Here is a 22,021-nt window from a genome sequence, read left to right on the forward strand (position 1 = left end):
CACACACACACACACACACACACACACACACACACACACACACACACACACACACACAGGATACTGTAATTGCAAGGACATTCTTTTCATTGGTTTAGAGAAGACAGAGGCGATGAAAGGCCGGTATTCACTTTGAGGTTTTCAAAAGGACGGACTGTGATTCTGCAGAGATGCAGAGCAACAGCGTTATACAGCCATGACTTGTAAAATCCTACTTTTCCTACTGCTCTGGGCTGATTAGGAGCAGATGCCGCGGAAAGACTTTGGTTTTCTTTTGAAGAAGGAAGCTGCACCGCAAGTGCCTCAAACACCAGCTGACCGCGCTCAGGAAAAGTCCACTTATATTTGGAAGTGTATTTTACATTTCAAGCGATTCCGCCGCTCCGCCGCAAGCAGCCTTCGGGGAGGAGGCGGGCAATTAGTTCTACTCAGTGGCGGAAAAAGTACTCACATATTTTACTAAAAGTAAGAGTATCGATACTACAATATAGAACTACTGTTACAAGTGAAAGTCTGGAATTCAAAATGTACTTGAGTAAAAGTATGAAAGTGTTGGCATCAAAATGTACCTAAAGTACAAGAAGTTGTGTTTCAGCACATCTACAACCTCACATCACGTCGCATCATCGGCTATGTAATAGTCTAGGTATAAAATAGGACTATAGAGGTTTGTGTATGTTTTATTTATATCTGCAAAGTAACTAAACTGGAAAAGGGGCTTTGGTCTTGAACTTGGCAGGTACCTTAGCATACCGATTATGTGCCAATGTTGGTTTGTGTGTCTATGACATAATTGCAGTACTTTGTAGCACTCTGGAAATACTTCCTTGTGTCTCTAATTGAGGTAAGTAAGGATAAAAAAGTTGCTATCAAACTTACAGTAAAAAGATATAGGTATCATAGCTAGTGTTGCCCGATCCCGATCACGTGATCGGATCGGCCGCCGATATGGCCGTTTTTATAAGATCGGAGATCGGGGGAAAAAAATCGGGAAAAAAAAGTTTTTTTTTTTTTTTTTTTTTTTTCAAATTTTTTTTTTCTGGGAGTACTGAAAGTTACAGGTAAGGTGAATGCGATATGAAATGTAAGCTTACCATAATCACAGTAATCCTTAATCATTTTCAATCATATTCAAGGGCTTTTGGAGAAATGAGACAGACAGAGCACTGCAGAGGGAAGGTGATTGTGTCAGACTCTGTGTACAGCTGGCAGCTGATGCCAATAAGTAGTAATTGGCCCCTTGCTAATGGATCAAAGGAAGGCAATTATGTCTCTCTGCACTGTCAACTAGCTCAGTGGTTCTCAACCTGTGGGTCGGGACCCCCAGGGGGGTCCTCAAATTATTTTGGGGGGGTCCCCAGATGATTAACTTAATGTGCAACATTGTTTTCTCTCTCAACAGTAAACAAATCAACATAAAGTTTAAGTGTATAGAGGGTATCTGCACATTTCGAAAGTGAAAAATTAAGGACTTTTTAATACCTCTAAAATGACAAATTAAACATTGGCCAAATTGTCAAATATTAAAGCCAGAAATTGTGAAAATAGCCGATCTACATGCTCACAACTCCTCGCGTTGCGAGGCGTTGTGAGCATGTAGATCTGCTATTTTCACAATAGAACCGTGTTATACAAAATATACTTCCTCAACTCTTCAGGGTCGGGGGTCCCCAGTTAAAATATGATTATTTTGGGGGTCACGTCCTGAAAAGGTTGAGAACCAAGTGATAGAATGAATAGAATTTTTTTTTCTTCTTAATGCCTTGCCAAAAGATCGGATCGGGAAAGATCGGGATCGAATCGGAAGCAATAATATTTGATGGGTATCGGATCGGGAGCAAAAAAACCCTGATCGGGGCATCCCTAATCATAGCTAAATATTGTAAATATTACCGTTGTTCAAGCTCTTCCTTGGACTCAATCTGCTCTATTTAAAAGTCCAGACTGGGTGTTTCAGTTAAATAAGTAAAGTAAGTAAATAAATAAACTAACCTGAAAAACATTCTTGTTTTTATCAATAGATAATCTACCTTGGTGTTTGCCATGAATATTGGATGGGCCTTGAGTTGCCAAACCTCTTTGCCAAGAATAGCAAATCTACAAGCTCACGACGCCTCGCACTGCGAGGCATCGGGAGCTTGTAGATCGGCTATTCTTGGCTAATGTTCCACAAAGAATAGGGATTCTAGGGTTCAAGTGGTTAGTGTAGAAATAAATTGAGTTATTTTCACACAAAGATTAGGAGGACCCCCTGTAGTAACTCTGAGGACCCCCTATAGGGGTCCCGGACCCCCTGTTGAAGACCCCTGCCCTACTCCTTCCAGTGGGAGAAGTTCTTAGTCTTACATATCGTCGTTGTCAGGTGAAAACCTTGTATGCCCAAAACCGTTCGTTTTGCATTATCATTTTAAAAATGATTTAAACGAGTGAAAACAGCCGATCGATCTGCTGTTTTCACTTCTGCCGTTTTCACTTTATGTAATGGCTTTGTATGATGACGTGGGGCTTTACTTTGGGAAAGAACGTACACATTTTAAACTTGGAGATGCGAGTTTTCCGCCCGACGACGACGATATCCGGGTTATGTTTTGAAGCTAATTGAGCTGAATGGTCTCGGTATGCAGAGAATGCCCTGCCCCGCCCTCCTCCCCTTTCAATGTGTTCACGCTGTCATTGTAATAAGTGTCCGGGGACGGCTCAGGGTCAACGGGGTCTTAATCAGGCCCTTGGATCTGACTCTCGGCACACGCCGGCTGCCTGCAGCGGGGGGCTTGCCTTGCACGTTCCTAGGCTTACTTATGCAGGGGCGTCACAAGGGGGGGGGGGGGGGGGGGGGGGAAGTGGGACTGAGTTACCAGGGCCCAAGTTGGAGGGGCCGTAATTATTTAATACTTTAGCTATTGAAAAATAGCAGATGTACAAGCTCACAGCGCGGCACCGAGTGCCACGCTGCGAGCTTGTATATCTGCTATTTTTTAATACACATTTGTAACTCAGATTTTGCTTCTGGGGGGTCCCTGGAACTAAATGTTTTGAGATGGGGGTCCATGGCCAAATACATATCATTTTGGGGGTCCTTCAAATGAAGAAAATTTTGAGAACCAATGACATAGAAACATATGTATATATATTTTTTTAAACCTTAACACCTTCTAAGCCTGGCCGCACTCCCTCGGACTTCCTACTGGGTCCCATCAGCCAATCGTCTATTCCCGTACTTCCCCGTAATTTATGAAATTAATCATAATTTTTTGAAAAATACAGTCGCAGGTCGTGCTCTGTCTCTTTAAGAGACGTTGTGCAATCGGATCACGTCAGAAACGTGATGACGTCATCGGCTGGCTCTGCCACTGGCTCCACGAGCGGCCATTACGTTCCCCTTCACTGTGTGTGCTGCAGCCTGGTTTAGCCCATCCCCTCGTCTTTTTCGACCAGACGACAGGCGAAATCAAGGCTTCGGAATGAGTGGAATACATGGAATTAGATCGATGTGCGTGCGACGAGGACGTAATGTACTTTCGAACGCTGTTTTTTCTCGCGGATTACCCCATCTCGCTCCATGCAAATGAACGGCAGAAATACAGCCAGCAGCAGCTTCTAAGTAAGTGGCCGCCCAAACACGTAGTGTGTGCACGTCCTGCTGGCTTGCACTGAACGACCCGCGCGCGTTGTTTATCATTTGGTGTGTTTGTTTTTTAAAATATGTTTATAAATAAAACGCTGATTGCACGGCAGTACCGGGGTTCAGGGGGTTCTGCCGGGGCTTGGAAGGTGTTTTAAAAGGATTTGAAATATTAAAACACTTGCACATATTTTCAAGATTTTTCAAAAACAGTAGATCTACAAGCTCACAGTGCGACACTGTGAGCTTGTATATCTGCTATTTTTCAATAGTTAAAGCACAAAATGTGAGTGAATCCTTGTACCCAGGGCCCAGAATTTGTTACGACACCCCTGTACTTATGTATAGGAGGATGGACTGTGCAGTCGCTCAGATGAATCGCAGAGGTGAGACGCAAGCCGACCCTGAACGCACATGAAACACAAATACACACTTCTGTCAACTAAGACCTATGAGTTTCACTTTAACTTCACCAAGCATTTCAGGCTTTCGTGGGCAAATACAGCATGTGCAATGATCTTATCAGGGTTCCCACACATTTTTACCAATTAATTTCCAAAACTTTTCCAAAACTTTTCCAGAATATTTAACCCAATTTCCAGGACTATATAACTATAATTCAGCTCAATAACAAGTCGCTTACTCCTATGCGCAATGCCCAAAGACAGGTAGTGTATGCCAGTGGTTCTCAACCTTTTCAGGCTGTGACCCCCAAAATAATCATATTTTAACTGGGAACCCCGGCACCCTGACGAGCACTAAGAATTGAGGAATTTTGTATAACACGTTTCTATTGCGAAAATAGCACATAGATCGGCTATTTTCACAATTTTGCCTCTAATATTTGACAATTTGGCCAATGTTTAATTTGCCATTTCAGAGGTATTAACATAATCAATAACCAAGACAATGCATAGCTATTTTTTCCAGGACCTTCCAGGACCCTTGATCAAATCCAAAAGTTTTCCACTACTGGAAAAATATTTTTCTAATCTCAAAATATTTCCAGGAATTTCATGACCGTGGGAACCCTGTCTTATACAACTTATACAAAACATACACACAATATACTGCTTGGTCTGTCCCCACACCACGCTTCACATTGATTTTGCACCGTTTATTGTGACATTTTTATGAAGAAAATGATCTCGATATAATTCCTTGGAGGGGTTTGGAAATTGAAAAATAGTGGGGAGAAGTCATGAAGAAAATATGAATGCCCTTCATGGCACATCACGCACATTCTAATGCATCTCAGTGCACTCTGTGGGGGCGAGGGTGAATCACTGAGTTATATAGGTTATTTTTTGTTGCTGTGGCTTAAAGGATACAAAAAAAGATGTTCATGAAAATGAATGATACAAAGAAAACTATGAATCCACACCAAGGGGCTAGCTTTGTTCGGGCTGAAGTGGGTAATGTATGTTTTGCAATAATAGTCTCTAATAATAATAACTCTACAAAGTAACTATTAATAGTCTAGTGCAGGGGTGCCCAAAAGGTAGATCGTGATCTACCAGTAGATCACCAAGGGTGTGCAGGTAGACCACATGACATGCCTCTAAAAATGTATTATTAAAATATAAAAAGAATATGTCAATATGACATCAAGAAGGGCCTGTCAGCTCCCTTCATGGCTTCTAAAGTAGGCAAACCTCCAATGCAATACTTTGTTCAAGAGTCAGTAAAGAACCCCAAAACCTACCACTTCCATACAGAAAGGGATGAAGACATTTCCCCCAGTATTTCCCATTTATTTCCCCCTTACAGTAAGTGTGTTTATCTAAAATTTAACACCAGTGCTGCTGTTCCAAAGCTCCCCTCAGGCCCTCAGCTAAAACATTGTGGATGGGTAGATCATGTTGAGCTAGTCATTTTAAAAGTAGATCTCACGTCAAAAAAGTGTGGGCACCCCTGGTCTAGTGGTATTTCTGAAAAATGTGATTGTTAGAGGCATTTGGGGGTAAAAGTTGGGAACCAGTCTATTTTACACAATTCAAGGGTGCTGAATCTGGAAAAAAATGGTTACCAAGCAAAATTTTGAGTTTTTGACCTTCTAATTTGCATAACAAAATAGCTGCAGAATTGTCAATTTTAAACTATTTCTTCAAGGGATATTTCACTTTCAAAAAACCTTTAGTAATTTTATCGTCTAATCAAGCTTTTGGGAACACCCAGGACAGTTTTTGAGTTTGATTCAGTTTAGATTTAGATATTTGATATTCATTTTATCAGACACGCCCCCTTCCTATACAAACCCATTGTAACTTCAAACTCCATTTTAACCATGATAGATTTAATGAGAACACCCGTCCTTTTTTTCTGGTGACTCCTGATATGCTCCTAATACGTGAGCAGGTTATGTTTTGTCAATAACATTTTTCATTTATCTTTAACATGCCTGTGGTGGATTTTTATGAAACAAAAACTTTGCAGATAGAAAGAGGATAATTCAAGCTTTCAGTACAGCCGCAATGTTGGTGAGTTTAACTTTGTTTAATACAATCAGATAGGACTTTTCTGTTTGGATGTATGGGCTGTCAATGGCAGAAATTAGTTTTTTGCCACTCAGTAGGCGTGTTCCCACATAACTTCTAGCAACAGTGATGTCATGCGCATACCCTCTATATTTGCCTCTAAGATGTAGTGTACAGTAAATGTACTGGAAACTGGAAACACTCCACGAAAGTTTAAAAACAAAAGTACTTTAGAACAGTACTTGAGTAAATGTACTTGAAAAAGTACTCTCTCTCCACCACTGGAGAGAGAGAGAGAGAGAGAGAGAAATTGAGAGAGGGAGCGAAACTGAAATAGACAGTGACCTGTGCTCTCATTGTAACTGCTTGCTCATGCTAAACATGTGACTGTGAATCAGCACGTACGCACGCACCTGCGCTTCCGACACAACAAGGCCATCAAAGATAGCCTACGTCGCAGTGTATTCTGGGAGTTAAGACCTCAGCTATACGGATCTGGATTCTTCATATCCCGGCTTTTCGGATATCCACATTGAAAAATATCTAGGTCCACACAACAAAGATATTGTTGTTGTCGAGCGGAAACCTCGTAACTACAAGTTTCAAATGTATACGTTCTTTCTTAAAGTAAAGCCCTGCTTCATCATACAAGGCGGTCGCACAAAAGTAGTGAAAACAGCAGATCTACAAGCACACAGCGCCTCGCACCGCGAGGCGTTGTGTGCTTGTAGATCTGCTATTTTTGGCTAAAACATTTTCATGACTTTTAAAAAATAGCAGATCTACAAGCTGTGAGCTTGTATATCTGCTATTTTTCAATAGCTAGCCCCCCAAACTTGGGCCCTAGTAACTCAGTCCCACTTTTCCACCCTCTTGTGACGCCCCCGCACACACACACACACACACACACACACACACACACACACACACACACACACACACACACACACACACACACACACACACACACACACACACACACACACACCGGTGCACAATCACATAAATACATTCTTGCTTGTTTGCGTTTTTTTGGTCTTGACAGCAAAGGGCTTGGAAGTGACAGAAAGTCTATATTACCATGCTACCCTCCTGCGGCCATCCATAAAATATATATAACACCCTTTGGAAACCATTGGAGCCTGTTATTTCATTAAACCATTTAGAACGGGTACACATTATTGTGTATCATTATTTTATGTTTAAATATTGAAAAATAGCAGATATACAAGCTCACAGCGCGGCACCGAGTGCCGCGCTGCGAGCTTGTAGATCTGCTATTTTTGAAAAAAGTCGTGAAAATATGTGCAAATCTTTGAATATATGTATTTTCAAAAAGTTTGTAACTAAATGTTTGCTTCTGGGGGGTCCCTGGAACTAAATATTTTGAGATGGGGGTCCGTGGCCAAATAAATATCATTTTGGGGGTCCTTCCCATGAAAAAGTTTGAGAACCACTGACATAGTAGTCTCTCAAGAACAGACTCACTGAGCTCCATTTAAGTGAAAAGGACCTTTTCTTTGACGATGGCTGGCCAGATTGCTGACATAGAAACATAGGTTTTTCAAAAAAATCTTAGAAGGATTCAAAAGACACTTATAGAATCGGGTCAAAATTCAAATTTTCACGATTTTTCAAAAATAGCAGATCTACAAGCTTGCAGCGCGGCACTCGGTGCCGCGCTGTGAGCTTGTATATCTGCTATTTTTCAACAGTTAAAGCATAAAATAATGATACACAATAATGTGTACCCGTTCTAAATGATGCGAAGGAGTGTAATGACGAAGCGAGTTCGGGGAAGTGTTCTGGAGGTTGCGCGCGCTCACGTGGTCGGGACCTGCGCGTCCCGCCCCCTATACAATATATAGGTAGACCTGCCTGTAGGTAAGGTATTGTTGCGCAAGCTACTGCTGCTGCTACGCATGGCTGTCTCGAGGGGCTACTGGTTGTTTGTGCTGCTGACTTCTGCTTGGATCATGTCTTTCGCGTCTTTAGCCGCTGTCTACGCTAGGATCAAGGGATTCAAGGCAAGGTTGTATGGGAAAAACTTTGGGATTGTGGATGTGGGTAGACACTGCTGTTATAGTACTGCTTCAACAAGTGTGTGGGTCTGCGCTAATGTTGCTAATTCCCAGCTGATTTCTGCAGTGCAGTGCTGCTGATCCTTGCAGCAGTTGTTGTCGTGGCTAGGCTAATTTAGTGTGTTTGTGCTGTTGTTGTTGCTTAGCTAACTTAATTGTGCCTTTGTAGGCCATTGCTCTTCTTGTTTCGGCTGCTCACTATTGCTAAAGCACATTTTTAGCTGTTGTGATCAAGGCAAGGCTTATGGCATAACTGTTGGGTTTGTTGTTTGTAGTAAACACGGCTGAGGTCTACCTCTAACTACTGTTTCATCAAGGTAATGTTGCCCATTCCAGCGATTTTTGCATACTACAGATCAAGATGGAAGTAGTTGTGGCTACTGGCTAATGCTAAAATAACTTCATTGTGCTTGGCTTGCTTGCGACCGTTCGCTATAAAGGTAAACTCAGTTGGTTGTGCTTATCGGGAACAGTGGTGTGTCGTCGACGGAGCTAGCCGTATCTGCTACTGTTGAGCAGCGTTCCTTTCTTCAGTCAGCCAAGGGCTAGCTTTGCTTGTTGTTAGCCGGCTAGCTTCTAACTTCTGTAAGGATAGCTGTTAGCTGGTAAAACAGCTTGCTAGCCATGTTCTAGGCACAAGTATGGCCCCGTGTGAAAACGTTGCCTCTATTAACAGTAATGTCTCATGTCAGGAGGAATAAATTAATATATAGGTTGCGCGTGTCCGTAAGCGGCATATTATAACTCTATGAATCTACCTAGCAGAGCTTTACGTCTTCACGGAGGAGGTTTACGGTAGCACATACTAAGCGCTGCGTGTGGGAAATGTAGTTCTCTATCATGCCAAGCCTCGGCGTTGTGCTAGAAGTAATAGTCATATGAACTACACGTCGGGCCAGGAGGAAAGCTTTCGATTCAGGCTTCGTCGCAGCGTGCTTAATCTAGTTAGTATCTGGGGCCTATATTGCTTCTGCCTCTCCTTGGGTTATGTGTATGTTTTGCACTGTCTGGCCCTCGCGGGATGAATGATTAAAACATTAATCGCCGCTCGCTATTATAACTCTATGGCCGCTCGTTTGAGAAGCTATAAAGAATGTCTGTTTGCGTGGGCCCCTGGGAGGAGGAACCCGCTAGCTCATAGGTGCCATAGTTTACGTGCGATCAATGTTTTGCTTCCGCTAACGCAAGTCGTGCCTGTCTGACCTGACGTCACCAGTTGAGTCGCTAGTGCATGCAGGGAAACGTAGTCTACTCTAAAGTTAACCATTCTCTTCAGTTTTCAGCATCCATCAGCTGCAGCTCATCAGCTTTTTTCTTCGCATCGCAGGCTATTAGTTAAAGTTGATAAGTTCTAAGTTGTCAGTTGTGCTGCTATATTAAATGCTAAATAAATACGCCAATTGTTGCTGCTGCCGCAGTCGGATACCGTCATGTCTCCGTGGTTTCGGTGGAGGCTAGCTCTACTCAAGCTGCTAATGCTGCTGTTATGGCTGCTAATAATTACAACTGACGCTTCTGCTTGTAGGATGCTGACATCATGTTATCTGTGCAGTTCATGCTCAGTGCCACGTGTCTGATACTAACATTATTTGTATCATTACAGCTCCTGGCTAAAGCACTTCTGGTCCGCTGCAATCGTTACTGCTTCATGTTAAAGCTGCTACCAGTGTATCAGAAGTAAAAGTGATTTAATTTAAATGTCGTTTCAAACTAAGGTTATAGTATTGGGTCACATAGCACACTTTATGTTTTCTTACAGCTCATGCTAAAGCTAATACATGTTGGTTGCTAACATCCTGTTTATTATTTCAGCTCAAGGCCGGAGCGGCTGCAGGCCCACGGCTTCGGCATCAGGTTATCATGGCAGCTTTATGCTAAAGCGGCTACATGTTCCACTAATCATGTTTTACTTTATAGCTTCTTGCTGCGGCTGCTACATGTCTGCTGCTAACATTTCTATATTTTCAGCTCGTGCTGGAGTGGCTGCATAGCTGCTACTGCAGCAGCTAACATAATCTTTATCACTGCAGATCCATGCCGGAGCTGTGGCAGGCCCGCTACTACAGCAGCATTTTGATCATTGCAGCTTCTGGCTAATCTCCTACAGCTTCTGGCTAAGCTCCTACAGGTTCCGCTAACAGTGCGTTTTTCTTCATAGCTTCTTGCTTCGGCTGCCACATGCCTGCTAACAGGTTTTCAGATTCGGGCTGGAGCTGATGCATGGCTGTCGCTACAGCATGTTTGCCATTGCAGCGTCGTGCTGCAGCGGCTGCGTTGTCTATTAACATGTTATCTTTATAGCTTCGTCCACGGCTGTAGAATACCATGAGGCCAGTCAGGAGTCGATTAGCACTGCAGAGGGCTTTGCTTCTACAGCATCGGCCAACCCAAGCAAGGCGGTCGTCACGCCTGCCAGCCCACCCGCCGCCTGCCTGCTGCCCGCTAGCCCGCCGCCTGCCTGCTGCCCGCGAGCCCACCCGCCAGCCCGCTGCCCGTGAGCCCACCCGCCTGCCCGTGAGCCCACCCACCCGCCAGCCCGCCGTGTCGTGCTAGAAGCTCAGGGGGCGCAGGCTCGTCTTCCGGAGGCGCAACACGCCGACGCCGCCATCATGCCGCAAAGGAATCTGGGAACTGCAGTTCCAGCACCAGTGGCGGGAACTCCATTCCTCTCACCAGCAACAGCTATCCTAGAAGCACTGCGGAGCCAGACTCTAGCAGGTAAATAGCAGCGCATTTGCTTGTTCGGTGCTGTTGGGGTTTCAGTCGCTTTAAGCTTGGAAACAATAGGTAGCCTTAGTAAATAGCAGCACATTAGCTTGGTTGGTATATTGGCTTGGCCGCTCTTGCATTGCTTGACTTAAAAGTCAAGATGTGGTTTTGTTGAGTTTCTTATATTACGCATCAGCAGACTCTGGAGCAGAACTAATTCACTTTTCCGTCCTTTATTTCCATGCTGAAACATCCGCCTGATGTCTGCCCCCGGCACCCATGACACGAGCCTGGTACGGCATAAAACCGAGAGAGCTGCGGCCTGCCCAACCAGCTGCCCACCTGCACGCCGCCCCCCACCCGGCTACCCGTCCACCCGCATAGCTCTCTCGCTGGACCGGAGCAGTGACAACAGCTGCGCTCCGGGTGCTGTCATCAACCAGGAAATCCTCTAGCCGCCGGGCATCGGCAGCTATGTCCGTTACGTCAGACTCGGCAATCTGAAATCCGGCACGCCCAGCTACCAATGAGCATCAAGCCATGCAACTCGGGACTGAGCGGCTGTGCTACTAGCTCAGGTTTCATAAGGTTACATTATGCCGTTCTGCTTCGGCGTGTACCCGATATGTTTGTGTGTTTATTTGCCGCTGCGCTTCACATGCCTAAATATGCAAAGCAAGGTGTTTGCTGGGGTGTCTTTTTAGGTTAATGGCTGCCTCTCTGCTGTGCTTCACATGCATTTTAATATGCAAGCCAAGGTGTCTTTTAGGTTAGATGGGTAAGTTTAACAGTATAAACCAGTGTTATACGCAGTTGCTCCTGCTCAGTATAGCATCGCTAAAATGACACCTACCTTCATTGTTGGTTGGATGTTGCTAATATTAATACACTTCAGTACTACTGTGTATTTCTATCGCGTTTTCCCATTCTAGTATAGCATAGCGCTCGAGTTCTAGTGTTGGTCGGCGTATCTACACTTTAGTTGCCTCCTGCCCACCGCAGTAATCGCTAAATTGCAGCAATGCTACCTTCTTCGCCGTTGGTTGGCCTTTGGCAAGCTGCTAATATTAATAAATGTCAGTACTACAGCGTATTTCATTTGCTGTCCATTCTAGTATACGTTTTTATGAATAGTTGCATTGCTCTGCCGCACTCCATTTTCTCTGCAAAGCAAGGTGGTTGCTGGGGTGTCCCTTTAGGTAGGATGTTCTGAGCTGTCCCGCCGCCTTTACTTTAATAACTGAGCTTGGCCTTTCCAGAGTATTGTGTGAGGTAGTTATATAGTTCAGTGCCTCCTGCTCACAGTAAGCGCTATAGTACAGCAGCGCCACCTTCCTCGCCGTTGGTTGGTCTTTGCAAGCTGTTGGTATTCATTAATTCCAGTTTACTGCGTATTCATTTGGTATCGCTCTAGAGTATTAAGGTTAGGCAGTTAGTGTAGTTGTGCTCAGCACTAGTCGCCTATTTACAGCAGAGCAACCTTCACCGTTGGTTGGCATTGGCAGTGGATTCTTAGCTTTTGCTTGTGTTGGGGGTTGTTGTTTTGGGGGGTCTCGGGTAATTGCCTGCAGAGATATGTTAAGCCCACGACGTACACAGCCATACATGTACTTCGCCGTACATGGTACACGTGTGATCGTGGGCCTGCAGGAAATGACCCGAATACAGAATCCATCGCCAAGTTATGCTCCTGCCTAAGTTGCCATAGATGCCTGTTCTTATTCCTAGGCTGTTGGTATGCTGCGGCCTTAGTATAGTATCACAGTATACATGTCATGCATTTGTCGCTCTCCTGCTGCCGTTAATATGCCTAGTGTATGCTGCTGCCTTTATGTATCGTGCTGCTGCCTTCATATCTTGCTGATGTTTATATGCTATGTTGCTGCTGCCATTCTTGTCAATAAAGTATAATCTAACCTAAAGAACGCTCCCCTGAAATGATGCGAAGGAGTGTAATGACGAAGCGAGTTCGGGGAAGTGTTCTGGAGGTTGCGCGCGCTCACGTGGTCGGGACCTGCGCGTCCCGCCCCCTATACAATATATAGGTAGACCTGCCTGTAGGTAAGGTATTGTTGCGCAAGCTACTGCCCCGCCACCACCCCAGCTCCACCGTAGGTTCTGTGTTAGACCCCGCGGGGGGTCTCGGGTAATTGCCTGCAGAGATATGTTAAGCCCACGACGTACACAGCCATACATGTACTTCGCCGTACATGGTACACGTGTGATCGTGGGCCTGCAGGAAATGACCCGAATACAGAATCCATCGCCAAGTTATGCTCCTGCCTAAGTTGCCATAGATGCCTGTTCTTATTCCTAGGCTGTTGGTATGCTGCGGCCTTAGTATAGTATCACAGTATACATGTCATGCATTTGTCGCTCTCCTGCTGCCGTTAATATGCCTAGTGTATGCTGCTGCCTTTATGTATCGTGCTGCTGCCTTCATATCTTGCTGATGTTTATATGCTATGTTGCTGCTGCCATTCTTGTCAATAAAGTATAATCTAACCTAAAGAACGCTCCCCTGAAATGGGTTAAGGAAAAAAGGAAACTATTTCAACAGAGATGTGTAGCTAGGCTATTTCCCTAATGAATGGCGACGTTGCGACGGCAGAAAAACAATTTCCAGTCCTCTGGCAATGTATTGTAGGCATGAGTATAGGACATTAGGTTACTTGTCATGCCGTCCCCCTCCCCCCCGAAGGGACGTTTATGTTATTTGTCTGTGTTTTGTGGACTATAGTAGCTGATCTCTAGTGAGTTTATTGCCTCTGGTTTTCCATTATAGCACTCTATCTGCCTCTGTGAGAGAAGCACTTGATTTGCCGTTTGTTTTTGAGAAAGAGAAACAGAGAGCCGGGGTGCGTTTGGAAAAAGAGGCTCGCGTACGGGACCCCCTGTGTATTTTGCCGCGAATAAAGGCTGTCCTCTTCCAGAAAAGCCTAGATTCAGAGAAAATGGGCTTCAAAGTTGGCCATCTGCATTGGATTACATTGAATAAATCGGCGGGAATATGCACTTAGCGATCGCGGTAAACAACGGCAGCCCTCGGACCACCTACAGTGTCAATAATCAGCTCACGGTACCAAAGCAAGCCGACACTAGCCGACAACAGCAGTGATAGCTGAGTGGTTAGTGTCCATACCTAGGACTCCGGAGGTCCCAGAGGTCGCAGGTACGATTCCCTGCTCCAGCTATCACTGCTTCCCTCCCCCCCGCGCCTTGTGCGAAGCACTGGGGGTCAGCTGGGTTAAGCTGAAAACTGAATTTCCCTTGTGGGAGGACGTAGGCAAATTCTTTCTTCTTCTTAAAATGAGCCGAACTAGTTCGGGATCGGCGCTCCGGATTGCGTCGCTAGCCCAAATGAGCCGAACTAGTTCGGGATCGGCACTCCGGATTGCGTCGCTAGCCGACAAAAAGCCGAAGTAGTTCGGCCATTTGGCACTTTAAGGGTTAAATTATGGCTCCATTAAGGTGGAGTAGTGCTGAAGGAGATGGTTAAGTGTACTGTACTGTACTTCCAGCCTCTGAAACCGGCACAGAGATGGATCCTCTCCAAAGGCCAACGACCTTCCACACCTTCCATCCACTATGGATTTTACTGTGACAGTGACAAAGACTTCCTGTGTGTGTCTCTCACACACAAGCACGTGCACACACGCACGAGCAACTAATGGATACAGCCACGGGCAGGGAAACATATCGTCACTGTCTGGCAGAAACCTCGTATCTCCACAGTGTTTTCGAATTTTAAATTTTCTTTTTTTTTTGTTTCGTAAAGTAAAGCCCTGCTTCATCATACAAGACTGTCGCACAAAACTAGCGAAAATAGCAGATCTACAAGCACGCCTCACAATGGCGAGGCGCTGTGTGCTTGTAGATCTGCAATTTTCACTAGATTAAATCGTTTTTAAAACGAACAGTTTTGGACCTGCAAGGTTTCCCCCCGACAACAACTATAGGCATAATTACGAATGCATGTTTTCTCACATGTGCGCGAACACACTCACACACACACACACACACACACACACACACACACACACACACAAACGCACGCACGCGCACGCACACACACAGAAAGGGAAGGAAGTCCCTAGCCTCCACCAGGGTCTGCTCAATTAGCCACGCCTCCACCTCCGCCCCGGCAGCCAATTAGCTGTCATTAACCTGCAACCTCGTTGAGGACGCCGTGTCCCAGCACTAATGACACCCTGCGGGGTGTGTGTGTGCGTGCGCGCGTGCGTGCGCGCGTGCGTGCGTGCGTGCGTGCGTGCGTGCGTGCGTGCGTGTGTGTGTGTGTGTGTGACATGCCATTGTATCATGAAGACATATGCCATGATTTTGTAAATGTAACTTTACTGCAACTATAATATGTGTGTCCTTGTATGCATCTCCTTTGTGTGGACATACATAACGTCGTTGTCGGGTGGAAACCTTGTATGTCCAAGACCGTTCATTTTGTAGTTATCATCTTAAAAATGATTTATACTAGTGAAAACAGCCGATCTACAAGCACACAACGCCTCGCACCGCGAGGCGTTGTGTGCGTGTAGATCTGCTGTTTTCACTACTTTTGTGCGACGGCCTTTTATGATGAAGCAGGGCTTTAAATTACGAAAAAACTCACAAATTTGAAACTTGGAGATACAAGGTTTCTGCCCGACAACGACAATAAATGGTTAAAATGTGTGCGTGTGTGGGTGTGCGTCCATGCGTGCGTGCGTGCGTGCACATTATATGAACACCCTCCTGGCACACAGGGGTGGCGTAGTAATTATGATAATTGTTTAATTATGCGGCGGAGATAATGACTCTGCGGGAGTCGATAAGAATCGCCGGATAATTGAGTTGGAAACCTCAGCCCGTGTGATGACGGGCTATTTCTCACCGCAATTTATTTGCTTTACTTTTTACTTATTCTTTTTTTATTATCTCCCAAAGGCTAAGCGCCAGCCGTCCTAATATATACCAGCATTATGCGTGAAGATAAAGGTTCGAGACAAAAACTCTGATATCACCTAGTCGTACGTTTGCAATTTATCACACCCTTCAACCTGGAAACGGCGGCCAGGCCATCCGTAACTCATTTGCATAATGTCACTGTCATGCAGAAACCTCCTATCTACAAATTTCAAATGTGTTTGTTTTATTTTTCTGTGAATTAAAGCCCTACTTCATAATACGAAAGCGTCACACAAGTAGTGAAAATAGCCGACCTTGCTCGGAAGACAGAGAGAAATAAAAGGGAAGGTTTTGGACATAAGGTACAAGGTTTCCCCCCCACAACGAGGATAAAGTGTGTGTACAGTATTTGTCTCCCAGTGTTCTCAGTACACAGAGCCCGTATGGAGGCATGGAGGGAGGCTCTGGCTTGATAAATGACAGCCCACCTCGCTTACCCTCCAACCCCCTCTTTTACACACAGCCCCGGAGCTCAGGGGAAAGTTACATCATATTAGAAAATAATGACACACACACACACACACACACACACACACACACACACACACACACACACACACACACACACACACACACACAGTGGCGTCAGTTGAGAAAAAGCTAAGGTATGGCAACATGACTGGTGTCTTGAACGCGTGCGAATGGGCACGTGCAAGACACCAGTCATGTTTCCGTACCTTAGCAACAGGTATGTATGATGAATTTATTTTAAGAAGTCCATTTAATTTTCCCCCTGGAGCCAAGGTATGGCAGCTGCCATACCTTGCCATACCCAATTGACACCTCTGCACACACACACACACACACGCCTCCCATCCTCTTCTATTCCCCCTTTCTCTCACCCGCAGCTTCTCGTAGCGGTCGCTCAGCGCCGCCACCTGGTGGTCGCGGTGCCTGCCGACCAGCTTGCACAGCGAGCAGATGAGCTGGTCGTCGGTGACGCAGTACATGTTGACCTTCTCCTCCTCGTGCTCGGGGCACTGGAGGCCGCGCAGGTGCGAGTCCTGCAGGGGCTCGATGAGCCGGTGGCCCGTGAAGGGCCTCTTGTTGGGGTGTGTGGCGCGCAGGCACTCGTCGCAGTACGACACCTCGCACGTCACGCACGTCTTCACCGCCTCCTGCGGCGGGTCCTGCTCGCAGAACTGGCACTGGACGGGCTCCGGAGGGGTGCCGGGGCTGAGGGGTAGATAGGTAGATAGATACCGTTATTACTGGACGGGCTCCGGAGGGGTGCCGGGGCTGAGGGGTAGATAGGTAGATAGATACCGTTATTACTGGACGGGCTCCGGAGGGGTGTCGGGGCTGAGGGGTAGATAGGTAGATAGATACCTTTATTATCCCAAGATGGGAAAAATCGGTCGCACAGTGGCAGCACAGCAGTTAAAGGACAACTTTGTTTTTTTTACAAGGGATCATATTTTAGATTGTAACTAGTAAGACTCCCTAATCGGGAGATACGCGCTTATCACAAACTTCAGAAGGCAATCGTAGCCAAGATGAGTGTTAAAATGTTTTCTTTTACTGCTTTCTATAGTTTTTTTATCGTTCTTTTTTTACGTCGAATGTAACATACATAATAACAAAATGCATTTCAAATTAAATTAAAATTTAACTTTTCAGGATTCCAATTCAAAAATAGAAAAAAATAGCAGAGCTTGTAGATCGGCTATTTTTGCTACTTTTGTATGACATGGAACGCAGATGTCCTACAGGGGGTACTTGAGAGAAAATGGAAAATACCCAAACACTTATTTTACTATTATGTTTAATGATAAAACATTAACACATGTATGTGAAAATGCTGTTCTGTAAAGGTTTAACCAGAACTGTCACTGAATAGAAAACAATAGGCTACTTTTATTTTTAATATATTGACAAAAACTGGACATTTGATGTCAGTATTGTCCAATCAAAAATGTTGTTGTGGATTAAAGGGGGTACTTGGATTCAGCAATCAGGAAAAGGGGGGTACTGAAGCCCAAAAGAACCACTGGTATATGCAATGTGGCCCTCTGGAGTGAGTGTGTGAATATAGTGGCCCTCTCCATCATCAAAGTTGCTTAACCAAATAATGTCAGTGTCATAACAGTCATCATTGCTACAGGAATGTCTCGCCGTCATCTCACCATAACACAAGTCAGGGACGTGCTGGCCATTGGGAAAAGCGGGACAATTCCCGAACGGCCGTTTCATTTCCGGCCGGGCCAGGCTGGTCCAGGAAAAAAATATATATAAAATGTCGGCCTTCATTCCATTTTGGGGGCTGGGCGGCCAACAAAGTAAATCGTCACTGTCGGGCAGAAACCTTGTATCTCCGAGTTTCAAATTTGTACATTTTTTTCGCAAAGCAAAGTCCTGCTTCATCATACAAGGCTGTCGCACAAAAGTAGTGATAACAGCAGATCTACAAGCACACAACGCCTCGCGGTGCGAGGCGTTGTGTGCTTGTAGATCTGCTGTTATCACTAGTTTAAATCATTTTTAAAATGGTTTTGGACGTACAAGGTTTCCACCCGACAATGACGAAATATAAGTCATGTAATTGACCGATCGCTATGCCCCTCCTAAAGCCGACTTTGCCCAATGCCACGTTAGCGACAGGTTACTAAGGCGGGTGCCTTGGCAAGCTGCCATGGCGGCGTGCAGACTGCAGAGGAGAAGCCAGCTGTCAAAATCCCATATTAAACCTGACACAAACGCACGTCCAGGAAGAAAACAATAGCCTATACTAAAGTCAGATTAACATACAGTACACAAGTGTTACCAGTTATATTTTCTCATGAAGTGCTCCTAAATTATTCCCGTGGGTTTGTAGGTCAGTGCAATCCGTTCTGTTTTTGTTCAGTGTTTGTGACACGGAGCGAGTGGGTGGGACGTTCGCGAACGAATCGAGTCTTTTGAACGGCTCTTTGAAATGAACGATATGATTCGGTTCACAGTAGGGAGCCGTTCCTTTCTAATGAACAGTGGTGGGAAAAGTACTACATTTCTTTACTTAGGTAAACATATCAATACTGCAATCAAGTTTGGAATGTTATTAATGTACTTGAGTAAAAGTAAAATAGTATTGGTATCAAAATGTACTTAAAGTAGGTCTACCAATATTAGAACGTACTCATTATGCAGAATGTCCTGTTTCACAGGTTTTCCAATGAGTAAATGTAGAAAAATCATTTGCAAATAGCCGATCTACAAGCTCACAATTCATTCAATGCATCGCAACGTGACACATTGTGAGCTTGTAGATCACCTATTTTCAAATGCCAGAAATGTATCCAATGGCCAAAATGTATAGGCCTATTTGGGTGGAAGTGATTTGCAATCATAATCAAAATCTACAAAGTAACCAGTAACTAAAATGAGCCAGTCTTTTGAATGGCTCTTTGAAAGGAACGGATCTCAGAGTCAGAGATCCGGCTCACTTCAAAGAACCATAAATCCCATCTCTATCTAGCAGCCAGACTCGGTACACCGATGCGCGCCGCCATGGCAGCTTGCCAAGTCAGCTGCGTTAGTAACCTGTTGCTAACTTGGCATTGGACAAGGACGGCTTTAGGAGGGGCATAGCGATCGGTCAATTGGCCCACTGGCTTGTCACTTGTCATGATCTGAAATGGCAAATCTTTGAGCAGCAGCAGCGCTATAGAGAGAGATCTCTCTCTATAGCGCGCAATGAGGGCCTCTCCAACTCTTTTTCCCTGAATCAGGGGCCCAGCACGTCCCTGACACAAGTAATACCACTTGCCTGCCGGACATGACGAGGGCGGAGGCGTCCGGGCAGACGGGCACCAGCGCCAGGCGGTCGCGCTCCTCGCCAGGGGAGTTGGGCCCGCTGGGGGGCGCAGAGGGCAGCAGCCCGGTGGGCAGCGGCAGGCCCGCGGCCGAGCAGGAGGCGGCGCGCTGCACGCGGTCGATGATGTTCTGCAGGGTGACGTTCCTCTTGAGGCCCTCGAGTCCGCGTTGCGGGCTCAGGGAGATGACATAGCGGCACGTGGGGCACTGGAAGGCGCCGACGCTGTGGACGGACGGAGCAAGGTTGTTAGAGTTAACAAAAAACTAAGAAATAACGAAAACTAAAATGGTGACTAAATAAAAAACTATAATAAAAACTAACTGAAATGGTATTGTGTATAACTAAAAGGAACTGAAATGGAAAGGGGCACCGAAGGCAGCAGTTTAGTTTGTTTAATGTTATTTTTATTTATTTTTATTAAACAATGATTTTAATCCTGTACCTGCCAAATAACACAAATTATGAAAAAACTAAAACTAAACACTAAAACTAATAAAAACTAAACTAAGACTAAGCGTTGTCACAAAAATAAAAACATAAAAACGAGCAACCCTGCTCTATAAAACAATTAAAACTAACTGAATTAGAAACTAATTTTGTCAAAACAAGCTAAAACAAAAAACAAAACAAGTAGAATGGCACACACTCGTGGCCATATAGAGCATCGCAGCGGAAGTGGATTCCTGGGGTCACTTAATATTCCCCATTCATTTTCGCCATAGACTTTTACAAAGATATTTATAACAATTATGTTAAGCCTCGAACCAAGCCATCCAGGATGGAGGTGAATCATGACCATATAACCTTTTTTTCTATGAAAAGAACAATTTGAAAATCGCTAACCAAAGGGTAGTTATTAAATGTAGTATATCAAATAATGTAATATTAAAATATGTTTTCACATAGGATCAAAGGTAATATGATCATGATTCACCTCCATCCTGGATGGCTTGGTTCGAGGCTTAACATAATTGTTATAAATATATTTGTAAAAGTCTATGGCGAAAATGAATGGGGAATATTAAGTGACCCCAGGAATCCACTTCCGCTGCGATGCTCTATATGGCCTTCTTGTGCGCCAGCAGAGTGCCCAGTACTGTGATCGGTGCTGTACGGTGCTGTCTGCATGTATGTGGGTGGGCAAGCTGGCACTCTGCCGAGATGCCAACTTGCGTCTTGTTATCTATCAGGTCGCACTTGTTGTTGGTAACGTCACCAAGAATGCTAGTCCCTCATTAGCTGCTGATGATGACGTCACCATGAACACTGGTCCCCGATTGGCTACGGGCGTAAACACAAACAGAGGACGCGACAGAAACACCAAACGCAGTACTTGAGCACTCTGTTGGTAGGGCTGTCACGATTATGACATTTTACATCACGATTAATTGTCACTCAAATAATTGCGATTGACGACTTAATTGTGTTGTTGTCGTTGACACTTACATTACTGTTTGGCTTTTAGGCTTAAAGTTGCACATGGTAGATATGATACATAACCTAAATATACAAATAAATTACTGACATATTTGACAACTTTATACTTAAAAAAGAACATTGATAGTGGAAATAGCCGATCTACAAGCTCACAACGCGTCGCCATGCGACGCGTTGTGAGCTTGTAGATCAGCTATTTCCACTATTTTTGCCTTTTTAAAAAAAATATATGAACATTTTTCAACATGGAAACGATTATGACGATTATGAAAAATAATCGTGATTAGGTCAAATAATCGCGATTGGACAATTATGTAATAATTGTGACAGCCCTACCCGTTGGCGCAAGTAACTAACTATGAAAGAAAAGTCCCAAAGTGTTCCTCTGACCTGTGGACGGACTCGTGGGCGGCGCAGTGGGACGCGAGGATGCGGTGGGCGCAGCCGAAGCACAGGCTGTGGGCGCAGGGCAGCAGCAGCGGGTCCTCGAAGAGCTCCAGGCAGATTGGGCAGGTCAGCTCCGACTCCAGGCTGTCCATCACTGCTCAACGGAGGGGCCGGGCCGGGAGGGGCGGCGGGACGGCGAAATGACGGAGGCCCGGGAGGCCGTCTGCAATACAGCCAACAACGGGGTGGGGGGGGGGGGGGGGGGGGGGGGGGGGATAGAGTGAGAAGGAGGGAGAGAGAGTACAGACCCAGTGAGCACAGTCTTGCAATCGAGAAACAACGTCATAGGCATACCTGGCTCCCTAGAGCAGGGGTTCCCAAACCTTTTTGTCTCAGGGCACCCCATGAATATTTCTTTCATCCGAGGCACCCCAACATTATATCGTCGTTGTCCGGTGGAAATGTCCAAAACCTTCTCTTTTTGTGTTATTTTAAAAACTATAATAGTGAAAATAGCAGATCTACAAGCACACAACGAGGCGTTAGCGCCTCC

At 45.1% G+C, this 22,021-nt stretch overlaps 1 protein-coding gene across 1 annotated transcript in view; it reads right to left on the reverse strand.

Moving 5' to 3' along the window:
- Positions 1–21,620, reverse strand: part of LOC308279991 (E3 ubiquitin-protein ligase Midline-1-like) — a gene marked incomplete at both ends in the record, with an annotated part of 68,139 nt that extends 46,519 nt beyond the window's left edge. Inside the window, 3 exons of the mRNA XM_080720229.1 lie at positions 16,694–17,027; positions 19,606–19,866; positions 21,472–21,620. Coding sequence (XP_080576355.1) covers positions 16,694–17,027; positions 19,606–19,866; positions 21,472–21,620 — 744 coding nt within the window. The remainder of the gene's footprint in view (positions 1–16,693; positions 17,028–19,605; positions 19,867–21,471) is intronic.
- Positions 21,621–22,021: the final 401 nt, after the last annotated feature.

This window comes from Nannobrachium achirus (genome assembly GCF_963921795.1).
Source record: "Nannobrachium achirus genome assembly, chromosome: 24".
In the NCBI taxonomy this organism is placed as follows: domain Eukaryota; kingdom Metazoa; phylum Chordata; class Actinopteri; order Myctophiformes; family Myctophidae; genus Nannobrachium; species Nannobrachium achirus.